General features: G+C 43.1%; 1 protein-coding gene across 6 annotated transcripts in view; it reads left to right on the plus strand.

Moving 5' to 3' along the window:
• Nucleotides 1–16,431, plus strand: part of ADAMTSL1 (ADAMTS like 1) — a 529,495-nt gene that overhangs the window by 42,393 nt on the left and 470,671 nt on the right. Inside the window, exon 1 of one of the 6 annotated variants that reach the window (XM_068234384.1) lies at nucleotides 10,248–10,329. The exons of the other annotated variants lie outside the window; for them this stretch is intronic. Within the exon in view, the coding sequence (XP_068090485.1) occupies nucleotides 10,327–10,329 (3 nt within the window). The 5' untranslated portion in view covers nucleotides 10,248–10,326. Of the gene's footprint in view, nucleotides 1–10,247; nucleotides 10,330–16,431 lie in introns of those variants that run through there. 6 annotated transcript variants of the gene reach the window in all.

The following is a 16,431-nucleotide window of genomic DNA, read 5'->3' on the forward strand; positions in this document are numbered from 1 at the left end:
CGCAGATCGTATTTGCAGCAGGGCGACCAGACTCCCCCCCCCTCCCCCTTTTTTCCCCACTAGGGGGATGTCCTGCTGGGGGGTCTGATCGCCGCCGGCTACCTGCGTGTTGCGCAGGCCTCGCTCCCTTTCCCTCCCTCCCCTTTCCCATGGGCGGCGCAGGATGGATAGGCAGTGTTTACAAACAAAAAACATGGCTGCTAACCAGCATGTGATAGGCTGAGAGAAGCTCAGTCTGTGACTCATACAGAGCCTGGAGGGGGCGTGAAGAGGGTGTGTATAGCTTTTCCCTATCACAGTAAGCAGCACATTCCTGCCTCAACCCACAAAGCTGACAAAGGAAAGAAGATTAGATTATATAACAGAGATAATACAGCCACTGTGCAACTAGGAAAGGCTGCAGTAAGACAGACCACATTAGAACAGGTATAGGAACTTATAGGATAGAAGAAAAAAGGCTGAAAATTTTGTTACAGAGTCTCTTTAAGGGGTTAATATAGCTTTTTAGGACCTTTATGCCAAGTTTTGTGAGATGCTATAAGTTCTCAGTCAGGACAGCAAAGTTAGCCCCTGGATACCTCCAGATTTTTCAGGGATGCAGTAGTGCTCTTATGGAGGTCCATCAACAAATATTTTGTGAAAAGACGGATTTTCATGAAAGTCAAAGTTATTCACCACAAAATTGATATTACATTCCAGCATGCCCTCAGATATCAATGAACTATATGTACACTATACAAACACAGAGGCTAAGTAGTACAAAGTACAGTTCAGGCTAGCATTTATGGCAAAATCTACTCCCTTTTCCACATTGTTATTTCAAATATAAAGGCAGTTCCTGGAAGAGATGAAAATGACACCTTTGCATTTTATTCCAAAAGAACCAAAGTATGCAGTTGTGTTTCCTGTTAATGATATATGGTTATTCTGCCGTGCGTAGCCAAGAAGTCAAAGTACAACTCTGCACAAGAGTACTTGGAGCACATAACAAACCTTCTGTACTATTATGTTACATAGGAGGCTTGAGGCTTGTTATCTCTCGGTGAAACATATTATAATGTGCTTCTGACGTGTCATTTTGGGGTTAGAAAATGTCCTCTATCAAATTTCAATCATAATTTCTTAACTGGTCAACAGCCTGTCAGACTCCAGCCTCATCCTAGATTTTTTTAATCTTAAATACATGATATAAAATGATTGTGCCGGCCGCAGAACTCGTACTTCAGATGGCTTTTAATAAATAAAAGTGCCTGATGCAAACCAAGCAAATTCTATCTTGTAGGGCATACATCCAGCCATAATCACGGATTGGCTTGGGGATAAGCTCTGTAATTGAAAACCTGACACACTATTGAGTAAGGTTTGCCCTCAGGAGAAGACTGAACTTAACGTGGAGCAAAAGTCCAAACCAAAAATCCTTGAAACCTGGTTTAGCTATATTTCACAGCAGTATAAGGGAAAATAAAAAAAAATGAAAAGATTTAAATCACTGTGGCCAAGTATAAACTTTCCAACTATCTATGGAAAACGGGAAGTCTTTGTTTCTTTTAACATACAAACTATAGGCCATCAACGTCAAGGGAAAAAAAGTGTGGTTTACTGAGAGGAGCCAGATCTTTTCAGATGTTCTCCAGTTTCAACCCACCTCTGCTAGGATAGTGACACTCGGAAGCCTTTCACTGGGTCTTATCTTTCAAGGTGGGTGCAAATAAAACTGGAGTATAAGTGAAGTAGTTGCTCTGTGCTACCAATCAGGCTGCAGCTATTGCCTGAAACAAAAATCCTATTGGTTACCCTAAACAAGGGTACATCCATTCCAGTGTTCTGCATACCTGTTTTACTAAATCGTCAACAGTGTATCTTCACTATAAAATACCCCATGCAAGTGTCATGCAGCGAGAATCTCACAAATCAGAGATAAGCAGTTCTTGTAATTGAATTATCTTATGGGTTATATTATGTGTGATAAAACAGGGAGTGTTAATTAGCTTCTGATTACGGTATATGATTGTGACCCGATTGAATGCTTATAAACCAATAGCATCAATTATAATGATTATCCCGTCATGTTTATGGTCAATATCTCCTTATTATTAGTAATTTACCTGCTTACTCCCTTGCACCATTTCTGTAGGAATCAACATAAGTGATACAGCACTTCTAGTCTAGATTTTCCAAAAAGAGTCTGCTATAGGGTGGACAAGGTCTGTAACTAGTCCTGGGTTATATCAGAATATAGCGGGCTGGACACAATACACAATAGGACACAATAGCAGTTTAAACATTGTCATTGCTGCCACCACTAACTTTGCATAGATTAATGAAGTTCTGGTTGAACTCGATGGTCGTATGTCTTTTTTCAACCCAAATAACTATGTAACTATGAAGTACAGAGCTACAGTCAGGTCTATAAAAATTGGGACATCGACAAGGTTCTTACATTTTTGGCTCTATACACAACCACAATAGATTTGAAATGAAACAAACATGATATGCTTTAACTGCAGACTGTCCGTTTTCATTTGAAGGTATTCAAATCTATCATAATGCGAAATGAGCAATGCTCAACTGAACAATGAAGACATTACACTTGCGTTACAAATGGCTGGAGATGAAGTTTCCCTAGCTGCAACTGAGCCCTAAACTGGTGCAAAAGAGGTGCCAAGTAGATCAGCTGCTCAGAGTTACCACTCAGATTTGTTCCAATTATCTTTGATTAATACATCTCCTCCAGCCACATACAGCCAGATCCATAAACCACTCAGATTTGTTCCAAATTATCTTTGATTAATACATCTCCTCCAGCCACATACAGCCAGATCCATAAATATTGAGACATCAACACAATTCTAATATTTTTGGCTCTAAACACAACCACAATGGATTTGAAAATAAACGAATATGATGTACTTTAACTACCTGCGGACCGCCGCAGTATACATTTACGGTGGGCGGGTGGCGCTGCGGTTCTGACATAAGCTCTACGTCCCATTGACCACGCGCCCCCGTCGCTCTTGCCGCTCTGTCCCGCCGCAATGTGCTGCCCTGCCGCCTCTGACGGCAGAGCACTGTGAGCCGGGCAGGAGCCGTTTTCATTGGCTCCTGGCCCTGTCATTCCTGTAAGACGTTCCCATTGGCTTACATTGAGTGACAGGGTCAGGAGCCAATGAAAGCGGCTCCTGACTGGCGCACAGCGCTCTGCCGTCATAGCGACGGCGGAGAGAGCAGTCTGCGGCGGGGACAGAACGGTGTGACCGGCGGGAGCGACAGATTATTTCGGCTATTCGTCGGGAAGTGGCGGTTTACTGTATCAGCACCCTCTGGTCCTTAAGGGGGCAAAGGGTGCTGGTACTGAAGTGGTTAAAGAGGGAATAACACACACCTGGCCATGGAACAGCTGACAAGCCAATTGTCCCATTACTTTTGCTCCCTTAACTTTTTGAGGAACAACGCAAGTAAATCCTACGCCGCACTTTTTGCTGCTCTAGGCTGATGTGACATAAGATTTATGCCACCCGTCGTTTCAGCTCCCGACGCGATCGTGCACACCCGAGAGGGGAGATTAAGTTGTCATATGATAGCAGACATCTCCCCTCACTGACCAGGAGCCATCGCCTATGGCTCATGGTAACGTGATCACTACAATCGCCGGTGGAACGTAGTGATCCCTGTTACTGATGCAGCGGTAGGTGGGGGGAAAGAAGAGGATCCACTCACCTTCCTGCTGTACCCCTGGCGATCAGCGCTCCCCTCTGCTCTGGCCGGCATCCCCGCATGCTCTGACGTAAGTGCATTGTGTTCGTTTCATTTCAAATTTGTTGTGACTGTGTTTAGAGCCAAGAATGTTAGAATTGTGTCGATGTCCCAATATTTATGGACCTGACTGTATGTGGCTTAAGGAGATGTATCACTCAAAGATAATTGCAACAAATCTGGTACAAAACGGGTGCAGATTTAGAGCAGTTGCTCATAGTGATTAATCAAAATCTTTGGTCTTCACATCTGCTCATTTTTTGCACAAGATCTCCAGTTTTTTCAGCTTGGATAAATCAGCCCATCTGAGTGGTTACTCTGAGCAGCTGATCTACTTTGTGCCTCTTTTGCACCAGCTTAGGGCTCAGTTGATGTTGCAGCTAGGGAAACTTCATCTCCAGCCATTTGTAACGCAAGTGTAATGTCTTCATTGTTCAGTTGAGCATTGCTCATTTCGCATTATGATGGAACCCTAAGCATGTTAATGGACCCATTGTGAAACCATTGCAGCACATTGCTATATAATTATATCCTACATTATAACACACCACAATGCGCATAGTGTGAAACCATCCTTAATCTAATATTCTTTGCATTGATTTTGATAAATCTACCTGTTTATTTATTGATTAACTAATTAAATAATCCTACTTATGTATGGCTAGCTTAGTACTAAAGGTCCGTACACACGTCGGACTGGAGGCAACGACGGGTCCGTCGTCACCTCCCGCTGGGTGGGCGTTCCAACGACAGTCCGGCGTGTGTACGCACTGTCGGCGGACTGATATGGCTGCTTCTGAGCGATCCGCCCGGCGGATCGCTCAAACAGCCGCATCAGTCCGCCGACAGTGCGTACACACGCCAGACTGTCGTTGGAACGCCCACCCAGCGGGAGGTGACGACGGACCCATTGTTGCCTCCAGTCCGACGTGTTTACGGACCTTTATGCTCACTGAACACTTGGTTGATCCTCCATCCTTTGTATATTCATGGTATGCGTTGGGATTGGTGGGTTGCCATCAATGGTGACCTTCCATATGGATTTTTTTACATTGGTAGCAGGTTGGACACGTCAGGCTAAAGTTATGTGCTTTGACTCCCCCAATGGCAGGGTAGGACAGGTTGGTTCTACATTTAAGGTAACTGCAAGCATTATGGAGACTGGCCAGTAGAAGATTTGCAGGCTGTGATTTACAGGCGTTATGTTGACCTGGCTTTAAATGTGGAGTGACCGTGAGTCTTCACCAGAGCATCCCACACATAATGAATGGCCGCCCCCCACCCCCCACCAAGTGAGCAACAGACTGTTTTGTTGCCAAGTAGCTACCAGGCCAAAACCCCTGGGATTGCCCCTTTAGTGACAGTACAGAGGACACCACTAGATGAATGCATACAAATAGCAGACAGATAGCTGAAGGCAAGGTTAGACTAGCTTAGGTCAAGGGCAAACCGTGATCAATCTTATAAATGAGAAGTCAGGACAGGAGTATAACCAGCAAAATCAGGAACACAACAGGCAGTCTGATCAAATGAAGGACAAGAAGACAAGCAGGAATAGAGTCTGGAGGAGAGTCATGAATTGCAGGAAAAGTGCAATCAGGTCAGGGATATAAGTAGTAAAAAAACAGGATACACAAAATAGAACCTTGCTGTACTGTCAGGGCTCTGCTGACTAGGAAGTACTGGAATAGGTTCTGAGTCTCTTAGATGCTCAGGAGTTTTAATGCATTAATGCCAATGGATCCAGTTTAGAGACAGGAAGACCAGTCACAATATTTCTGGTAAGTATAAGACATTTTAGTAGGGTTTTTGGCTTATCAGCAATGCACAATGAAGCAGAAAAACAGCAGTCCTAAGATCCACTCCAGGGAGCATCCTAACTGGATTGCTGTTTTTACAGCCTTACTATTATGTTGTTTTGTGTGACTAAAGTTCATTTAATTTTAATTGGCTCAGAACTATCCAATCTACACCACAGAGTTGAGTCCTGGGAGACCGGTAATATTTTCTGATGGCTTTACTATTTTCAGTAAACAAACATTCCACTGAGATCACTTGACAGGACTAAATATCTATCTATCTTTGATACATTTCTAAATGTAGATGTACATTTTCACAATGACTTCATAGTGTATATATGCATATTGTCATAAAATAGCAAATTTATTCATACATTATTTTCACTATAGTTCCCTTTCAATCTGTTTCTTTACTGGTAATTAGTTGGTTATTGAATGTGCATGGCAACATTGGCACCTGTGTCTGATATAACATAATTGAAATGAGGGATGTCTGTATTCAGCATTTCTAGAATCACAGTGAAGTGTTCAGGTTCCAGTTCAGTGCTATCCAGTTATCTCCCAAAAATGTCCTTAGTGTATGTTTTGGAGATTGATTGGCCATGGTAGGACTTAGATTGGGATCTCCTCTGAGAGACAGCTAGTGACATGACTATGTACTTTATAAAGCACTGTGGAAAATGTCAGTGCAATATACATACATAATAATAATCTCAGAGTAATGAGTCATCGATAAAGACTTATAACCTTACGGCCCTGGTGAACTGTAATAAGTCTTGCATTGCTGCCATGGACCTTGTAACAGGAAATGTGATATCACTTATTGAGTTCGAAAGATGAATGGAAAATGGTTTGCCAAACTGTCACCATCTTCAGTGATTCGTTTTTTTTCCTTTGCTGCTGGTCAACAAACATTGCAGCTAACTATTCAGCGACAGCGAGGCGCTTATTAATTGCAAAAATATGTGAGCTTAGAGATACACTCAACAGAAGGAGTGCCAGGAAACACATTAATGTGTTCTTGTAAACGTGTGGCCGAATAGTACTTCATGTTGTTACCATAGTACAAAAGAACGGTGATTGCGCTTGACATTGCTCACTCATTCCATGAGTTTGATGTTTTTTTTCTTAACAAAGACAAGAGCACTTATGACTTCTTTATGCATTCCAGATATTCCAATTCCAAATAATAGAAGCTATTTGCTTTAGTCAATATATGTGTGTTTGCTTTTCACCTTAGTTTATTAAAGCAAAGTCCTCTTTCTAGTAAGCCTCAGCATGATAGTATTTTTTAGATACAAGATCTTGACCTAAGCAAGTAAATGGCAGCCTCTTTACCATGCTTAGATAAATCTAGTAAAAATGATCACGAGAAGTTCATATACGTTTAAAGATCCGTTCTTCAGACAGTCCTTTATCCCATAGAGCATTCCTGGTACTCTCCCCATGCCGCCAGTACACCCTGTCTTCTGTTTAAATCCCACACCTTTGGGAGTCCTTCAAAAGTCTTGGAAAGCACTTGTGTCACCGAGTGCTTCCGAAGGTGGGCGGCTCTGTACTGCAGGAGCACAGTATGGACACACTCATCTTCAGAAGTTCTCGGGGGCACAAGTGCTTCCAAGGTCTCCCAAAGGCGTATTCAACCGCTTGGATAATTAACTTCAAATGGGGGGGGGGGGGGGGGGGCAGCAGAGGACTGAGGGCACAGAGAGAGTCCCAGGAAGGCTTTATGGCATCCAGAGCCTTCCCTCTCTATAGGTATCTAATTTTTTTCAGCTGGCTTCAGTTTTACTTTAAGGCGGATGCTATTCAATAAGAAGGTAGTCTCAAAGGAGGAAAACAATAGGATGGAGCGCACTATGGGTATTATGAAAATTCAAAATATTTATTACACCAAAAACATACTAAACATATTCCCCTACACCTACATAAAATCAAGCTCCCCTAGACTGATGTACAATCATTAGACACTGTATACAGAGTCCCAGGACCAGCAGTAGCATATGCACATTAAGCAAATTACATTGATCACAAGGCTAGCACACACATTATAGGTAAATCATTGGAGCAGGCCTGCAGTGTATCCATTGATAATTTAACAGCTAAGCACGGTTCCGATTAGCAGCTGTAGCACAATTAGCATTAGCAAGTCACCATAGCATATGGGCTTCCAGCACATAAGCACAACCATAATTTTGCATGTAGGATGAGCAAGCATGAGCTTTTGAATGCAAGTTCACGTGCAATATAACCACCTGCCGGTTGTCTTTAGACTATACTCTCCTCCACTCCAGGATTGCTGAGCAGGATCAGGCACTTTACCATCATGGAGTTAGGAAATCACCACTAAAAGCATGCCACAACTGGAACTGGCTCCTAGTTGAACAACTCGTGCATATCTGTGGGCTCTGCCCACCAATGCATTTTCTTACATTGTCAGCTTCATCAGGATTTAAGGATCGACTCTGTTTTTAAGTCCTGGGCTAATTGTAGTGACCTGCCATATATGCCAATCAACACATAATGTAAAACCACCTCTGTTACTGTTTAGATCCCCATTGTGCCTTCAGAACACCACTGGCCTGCCAATACGTGGATCCCACATAAACACTACATATTTGGAATACCTAAGAATTAAAAATAAGCTATCACTTAATTAGTGAAACAAAATTATGAAGCAAGCACCCTTTAATAAAAGTCAGTAATGTACTTATTAAGTGTGCTTTTAGTAGCTTTTTATTTTATGCCAGCACATTGTATAGTAAGCTTTTACACTGTGCTTATACTAATTGTAAACAGATTACAATGTGTGCTGGTCTCTGAGTAATCTGTTTCAAACATCCCCCACTGCCTCTACCACTTTGTATATCATAATCATCTCTGTTGTGATATTATCTGCAAACACTGGGTGGAGAAGAGCTCCAGCTGGGTCACTTCTGCAATGTCTGCAGAAGAAGTAGATAACACTGTATGTTGCAGTATAAACAAATCATAAAAGTGTATTCCATTGTTAATAAAAAGCTTTATTTGACATTATTTTAATCACACAGCAAGTTTGCTAACATTTCAACTTCCTCTTGACATCTACTGTTCTGATAACCCTAAGCTAAACTTTTTGCCTGAACATAATACAGATTTTACATTTTCTGACATCCAAAGGCCTGAAAACCGAAAACCTATTCGAGTGTACCAGGCTGCTTGCAGATGTGGTATACCAGGGGTCCCCAAACTTTTTCAATTAAGGGCCGGGTAAACCTACTTCAGACTGCTGAGGGGCCCGGAGAATACATAAAATGTTGAAAAAATTACATTGAGGCTGCTTACACACTAAGACGTTACAGGCGCACGTTAGTGCAACCTGTAACGCTCCCCCAACGTACAGCAATGTAACACAAGTAGGCTGTTCACACTGCCCACGTTGCATTACATGTAACGCTGCACGTTCTCCCGAAAGTGCAGCATGCTACAGCGTTACAGCGGCTTAAGCCGCGTTAGACTGTTTGCACATGCTCAGTCATGTTGGGGAGGAGCGTAGAACGGCCAGGCACATGGCTAATTAATATTCACTGCACGTTGTGACGTGCAGTTTTTACTTCCTGGAGCGGCCACTCTGTGCGGCGATTGGCCGGGCGGGACCACGTGATGCCGCATGCGTCCAAGAGTACGCATCATGGCATCACGTACGCCAGAGTGAGCTGCACAACGCGGCTTACTCTGACGTCCACATCGAAGAGCACCAGGCCTTGCGTTAGGTGCACGTTATGCGACCTTAACATAGCACCTAACGCAACGTCTTGGTGCGCAAGTAGCCTAAATCTAGGTATTCATTCCCCCAATCATGCCTGGAGGAGAACGCCCAGCAGCAGCCATTCAGTCATGCGGAACCCGAAGAATGTCTTTGTGCACCAGACAGTGAAACATACCCTGGTGACAACCTGCCGTCCAATTGGACAGCAGTGCCACCTGATGCAGAATTGGATTGGAAACTGCTCGCTGGCTTCTACAGTATGTGGATGGGTGGTGCCAGTACTGCTATTCTATATGCGGGCCGCGATTGTTAAAGGTGTAGTGAGCTGCATCTATAAGTTACACATTTTGGGCTTGATTCACAAAGCGGTGCTAGCCTACTTAGCACGTCTAAAGTCTTTAGACGCGCTAACCAGGGTGCTAAGTAGGTTAGCACCGGATTTCTCAATCAGATCGCGCGCTAACTTTGCGCGTGCAAAGTTTTACGCGCGCTAAGTCCCATTGGCTTTAATGGGCACTTCGCGCGGAGCGCCCTGCGCAGTACGTGCGTAAAGTTTTACGCACATAAAATTTTGCGCACGTAAAGTTTTATGCGCAAAAAGCTTGTTTAGACATGCTAAGGGGGTTTTCACAGGCGTGCTAACAGTTAGCACCGCTTTGTGAATCAAGCCCTTTGTGTTTGGGGGGCCAGTGAAAAGGCCTCGGGGGGGCCGCATTCGGCCAGCGGGCCGTAGGTTGAGGACCACTGTGGTAAACAAATGGGTATGTTTTAGGCAGGTCGCAACTTTCACAGCATTTCCAAGCCTGTCATGTGTCCGCAGTGAGCCTGGAGCTCTAGCAACCAGTTGAGAAGATGCCAAAGAGACACGAGGATGCAACTGAAGCAAGGACAGTTAGCTATGCTTTCAACTGTAGCATATCACCCTTGGATAAGCTGACTACCCCCCCCCCCACACACACACACACACCCACACACACTTTTGAGCCTTTTTTCGGTCCCCAAAAGTTGGCTTATCTGCAAGTATATATGGTAGGTTTGATAGGCTTGCCCTAGAGTAATTTTATGCACTTTCTATTCAAATAGAAATGACTTGTCATTTTAAAATAGTGTTTGGCAGTGAATTGATTAGGGACAGGCCTGCTTTAAAGGGAACCTGAAGCGAGTAAAATTATTTAAAATAAACACATGACATAGCGGTAAATTAATATTACATACTGTGATGGTCAGAGCAGATGTCTGCTTGGTTCTGGCCTGGATGTGAAGGAAAAGGTCCTGGATAATGACTTTTGTTGCAATTTAGCAACAACATTATCTGGTAGAATAGTTTGGGATCCAGGGCTGGCGTGTATTGGGAGAAGGGTGGGCCTTACACGCCACTCCTCCAAGTCCAGGCCTGAGTCTGGCAGGCGGAGGGTTAATGGATTCACCTGTGTGGATTTGCATAAGTACCTGCATCATTCAGGATTCAGTGGGCTGTATGTGGAGCAAGCATGCTCTGGGAAGGCTGTGTAGCCAAGAGGGCTGCCAGGCCTGTAGCAGCAGGGAAGCTGCTGATGTGGAAGTGCTGGAGGGGAGTTGGACTCCAGTACTGGAAAACCAGGAGAAGCCTGGGAAAGGTGAGTTGCACCAGGACTGCCATTAGGCCCGTGGCAGGGTGTCACTGAAAAGCCAGTGTAGCTGGAGAAGGCTGTATATTTTTGTGCTGTGCCTACAGTGTGTTTACGGAATATCCAGAGTGAAATATTTTGTTGCTGTTTATGGACACTGTCCGACTGACAATAAAGCTGGATTGTTTTATTTTTACCCTAAAAAGACTCACTGGCTGGTGTGTTATGACCCTTGATGCTGCTGACCTACTCTACCATTGAGTTAAAAACCCCCAGAATATCACAATACTAACCGCACTGTCAGTTCCTCTCAGAAGCTCACCATTTTCTTCTTACTGTGATCCCTTCCAGTTCTGACAGTATTTTGTCAGAACTGAAATATACCAGTTACTGTCAGTTATATATCAGCAGCTGCCAGTTACAAATGAATGTGCAAGGTAATGTCCATGTTTCCCTATGGCTCAAGTGGGGGATATTACAGTTTAACAGTGTGACAACCAGGAAGCTGTTAGGGGGTAATGGCCATTTTTAAAATGGAGGACGGAGAATTCCATTGATCACAGTGGACAAATGGGACGCAGGAGAGGAGAAAGAGATTGCGGAGTAGACCACACAGAGGGTAAGTATGACCTGTGTATGGCTATTTTGACTTTTTATTTTCGGTTTAGGTTCTCTTTAAAGAGAACCTGAACTGAATATTAAAAGTCAAGATAAACATAAACAGGTCATACTTACCTCCTGTGTAGTCTACTCATCAATCTCTCTCACCTCTCTTACGTCCTGTTTGTCCAATGTGATCACTGGAATTCTCTGTCTTCCGTTTTGAAAATGGCCATTACCCTGTAACAGCTTCCTGGTTGTCACACTGTTAAACTGTAATATCGCCCACTTGAGCCATAGGGAAGCATAGACATTACCTTGAACATTCAGTTGTAACTGAAAGCAGCTGACATATAACTGACAGTAACTGGTATATTTTAGTTCTGACAAAATACTGTCAGAACTGGAAGGGATCACAGTAAGAAGAAAATGGTGAGCTTCTGAGAGGATCTGACCGTGAGGTAAGTGTGTAATATTCATTTTCAGCTACGTCATGTGTTTATTTTAAATAATTTTACTCAGTTCAGGTTCCCTTTAAGAACCTATTCATAATTCTGTATCTATCCATAAAAATAAATCCATATTAGATGAATTCCATTTATCGTAGTAGGAATACAGAAGCAGCACACTATCACACCTTACATAGTGTTAATCCATTTAAAATACTGTGATGAACTATGCTAGGGGAAATCATCTATTTGTCATGTTATTTTTCTCCCATTGAGTCCGATCAGCTTTCTGTTACATGCATGCACGTTTGGCATCTGTTGTATAGATGTAAGAGTGACTGGCAGTATGTGGTGAATTGCTGGGGAAGCTCAGCATAATGAAAATCCATGAATGTTTCATATCTCCATGAATTACTCCTATAGTGTCCTGGCATAAGGTACAAACTGGGATTCTGTGGTGATTTGTCCCCCTTCGAAAAGATATGCAACAAAATCTGCTAAGTGTTGCAATTATATCATGCGTGGTCTGCTAGCCAAGGTTTATTGCTTGGCTCCATTATAAAACATTTTTTATTACCTGGTTATGGTTCATAGATCTGTGGCGCTTGTTTATAACCATTTTTCCCTATTAATGAAACCAAATCTGCCTTTTTTCTTCAGTGAGTGCGTTCATGAGTGTTTGTGGGATCATAACACCGTACAAAGCTTGTGTAACAGTCCTGTAATAAGGCAATCTGTCATGTCAGCACTGACTTTATCAGAAACCACAGAGACATAATGTGTCTATAATAGCTTGTAAGGGGAAAGTAAAAGGATTTACTCTGTGGGAATTATTTTGTGAGAGTGGATGTATGGACTGTTTTTCATAAAAAAGGGGGAGGGGAGATAAATAGATCTTAGATATACCCTAAAATATAGTAGTATTAGAGTTATTGTGTGAAAGGTAATCCATCGTTGCTCACTTCCTTCATACGCCTGATCCTTAGCTTCACTGACAAATATGTTGATGGGGAAAGGTGTTGAATTGTTTCACCAGTCACAAGCCACTTGAGGGTCTGTTATTCTGCCGTCTCTGGTTTTTATCTGCATAGATGTTTTGCTTGCAAAATAGGCCTAGGCTTCAGCATTTCCAGTGCAGGTGACTGTTATTATCAAATCTTCTAGTGTATACCATATTTTATAATATCATTAATACTTCATAGTTAAAAGGAAGCCAAGCTGTCAATTGTAGATCATCCTTTTTACCTCTACCCAATAGCTGACAAGGTTAGCTTGCACATATATGTATCTGGGGATTGGTAAAATTATTGTTGGATATATAGATGGCAGGTGGAGGTTGCCAATCACTCGATGAAACCATTGGGATATACCGTAGTAGTGGAGCCATGTATTTGCATCCAACCACCTTGCAGATATTGCACAGCAGAGACCAATTACTGCTCGTTAACCACACTACATATTAAAAAGTACAATTAACATTTCCTATTAACTTTTTTCCATACAGTTGTATTATACAGCAATAACACTGCCCAGTGTTGTTGATCCAGCGGAACAGGAGAAAATGGCGCACAGCGCCAAGGGTATAGAAATGGCGCAGCAGTAATGAACATAAAACGATATTTATCGTTTTATATCTTATACAAATTTAGGCAGCGGGGGTCGGGGGAGATGCAGCGGGCAGGACAGGCAGCGGGGTGGATGGAGTAGGATTAGGCACAAGATGTGTGCGAGGAGTAAATTACCTACTCCCAGCCGGCGATCGCTCCTTCACTTCTTCTGTTAGTTTGCAGGAGTCCTCATCCTGCCAATCACCATGTGGAAACTGAAGCCACATGGTGATTGGCTGGATGAGGACTACAGCAAACTAACAGAAGAAGTGAAGGAGCGATCGCCGGCTGGGAGTAGGTAATTTTACTCCTCGCACACATCTTCTGCCTAATCCTACTCCCTCCACCCCGCTGCCTGTCCTGCCCGCTGCATCTCCCCCTGACCCCCACTGCCTCACTAGCCCCCCCCCCCCCCCCCCCCGGCAAATGGCGCACCGTTCTGCTAATAAATGTTTTATAAAATGTTATTTACCGTTTTAATGTATTTACATTAAAACGGTAAATAGCGTTTTATTATCGGCAGAACGCCATTATTCACTCTGCGCCATTTTTAACAGTACCCTGATCCAGGGATTTTATCTGATTGCCATCTGGAGTCAGGATGGAATTTTTCCCCTTTTTGGGGCTAATTGGACCATGCCTTGTAAGGGCTTTTTACCTTACTCTGGATCAACAGGGATATGTGAGGGAGCAGGCTGGTGTTGTACTTTATTTTCTGGTTTAACAAGATTGACATATGTCTTTTTTTTCAACCCAAATAACTATGTAACTAGAATTTATGGATTAGCAATACAGAGTACCAACTCTGATTGGTCTAGAGTTCTAAATTATAACTATTTTTGCACTACGAGCCAATTAAAGTTTGCTTTTCTTTTGTTTCACTGGCCTGTCGCTACTCAAGGAATGACTTGCAAGGAATAGTTCTGTAGTTCTCTAAAACACATCTTAATTTTTTATAATGGTGACATTAATGTTCAATGATGTAGTATATACAGTGCACAACGAAAGCCTTGCAAATGCTGCTTCTTAAAGTGGCAGTATTACTCTTTATTTGATGGTATTCATACTGGTGCAGCAAGAGTATAAATCTGTTGATGCTGCAGAGGAGTCTAATTGAAAGTAGAAAATTGTTTCTTGAAAATATTGTGATTTCCTCTCCTCTACTATGTCCATGGCTGCATACAAAAGGGTCTAACTCCATTCCTGAGATCCCATAGGACAGGTGAATAATTAAAAGAGGTTGTAGATGGCTCTTCTACTCTTATTAATAGTTACTGTACCAAGTTGAAAAAGAGTGGTAGCTCTATCTTACCATGAACATACAACAATATGTTCAGTACACAATGTTTAATTTTCTCATTATCTTTCATACAAAAGAGAATTAACTAGCCAAGTGTAACGATTGTGGGATTCTCTCCGTGATCAGCGCACAAGACGTGCGCTGACACTGCGGAAATCCTCCACAAGCGTAGAATTTGCGGGAACCCAGCAAAAGGTGCAATGCACCTGTAGAGGGAAAGTCCTGTCGACAAATGGAGCTGTGGAGTGCAGAGGAACAGCTCCTCTGCCCTGCCACACACGCCAGACAGGAATTGCACGAAGGGAAGAAACGCGGGGCAAGATAGCCCTGAAGGAGAGAGAGCAAAGCGACAGATTGTATGTGTGTGCACCAAACTAGTCACCAACCCGCGACGGTGCACACACAACAGCAGATATGAAGTAGGAACTCAATCGCGGGAGAGGCGATTGCCAGAGGTGACACAAGGCTACAGCAAGGCAGAGCACGAGAGTAGCAAAGGCACAGCAAATCATACAATGAGGAGATAAGGAAAATAACAAACGCTAGCTAAACGCGAACACCGCACTCATTCGCAACAGTGCACGCGTTTGTGCGCGGTCCCCACGTGATAAGCACAACAGAGACAAGCACGCCTAACTAACCACCGACAAACAAACATGAAACAGAGGATGCGAGCGCTTGCTTAACGGTTACCTCACATAGCCTCCAGCAAGCGGTCGTAGCAGACAAGACAGACACACGAAAACAGGAATACGTAAGAGATACGATCCACTGCTCTTTCCGTCAGAGCGAGTGCGATCCAAGTAAGGCAACAACAGAACAGAGGGGTCTACCAGTAACAACCGCTGCTCTGGTTAGCACCCCACAGACAGACAGAACAGGCAATACAAATAATGCAATCCTAACTGCACTAGGGAAACTGCCTAGTGCAATTCCAGGAATTACTCTAGGCTAATCTTCAAACAAAGAGCAAGGCTGACACTCAGGCGAGTGTAACACAGGAACTAACTCTTATGACCAGCCAAGGACTCTGGGAAACATAGCTCTTTATACTGCCAGTCATCAAAGGAGGCAGGTAGGAGATTTGCATAACGAGTGTATGCAAATTCCTCAGCAGCAGAACAGACCAGAAACTTGTAATGGAAAAACAGGTCTCTCTTGCAGAGACCTGCAGCTCACAGACTAGAGGAATGGTCAAACAGCTGTCTGCCAGCGCATCCAGCTGAGCGGATCATTACACCAAGCATAAAAAGAGGGAGACAGGTGTTGAAAAGAAAATAGTACTAGAAATAACTAGATGATTGTTTTCTCAAAATGCACAAAAGGTAAGGGGAAAAAGGTTTTTCTTGGAGAGATGGGTTGAAGAGATCTTTTTTTTTCTTTTCTTTTTTTTTTTTGCTGATTTTAGAGAGTTCAGTAAACTTTTGGCATATTTTATGGTTGGTTGTGCTTTGTAAAATGCTTATTTCAGGAGTTTGAATAATACTGTATTTGATTCTCTTCAAGCTTTGCCTACAATTTTCCGGCCACCAAATGTGAGCTTCTTGGAGTAGCTATTGGGAAGCTGG

Source organism: Hyperolius riggenbachi, chromosome 1 (genome assembly GCF_040937935.1).
Source record: "Hyperolius riggenbachi isolate aHypRig1 chromosome 1, aHypRig1.pri, whole genome shotgun sequence".
In the NCBI taxonomy this organism is placed as follows: domain Eukaryota; kingdom Metazoa; phylum Chordata; class Amphibia; order Anura; family Hyperoliidae; genus Hyperolius; species Hyperolius riggenbachi.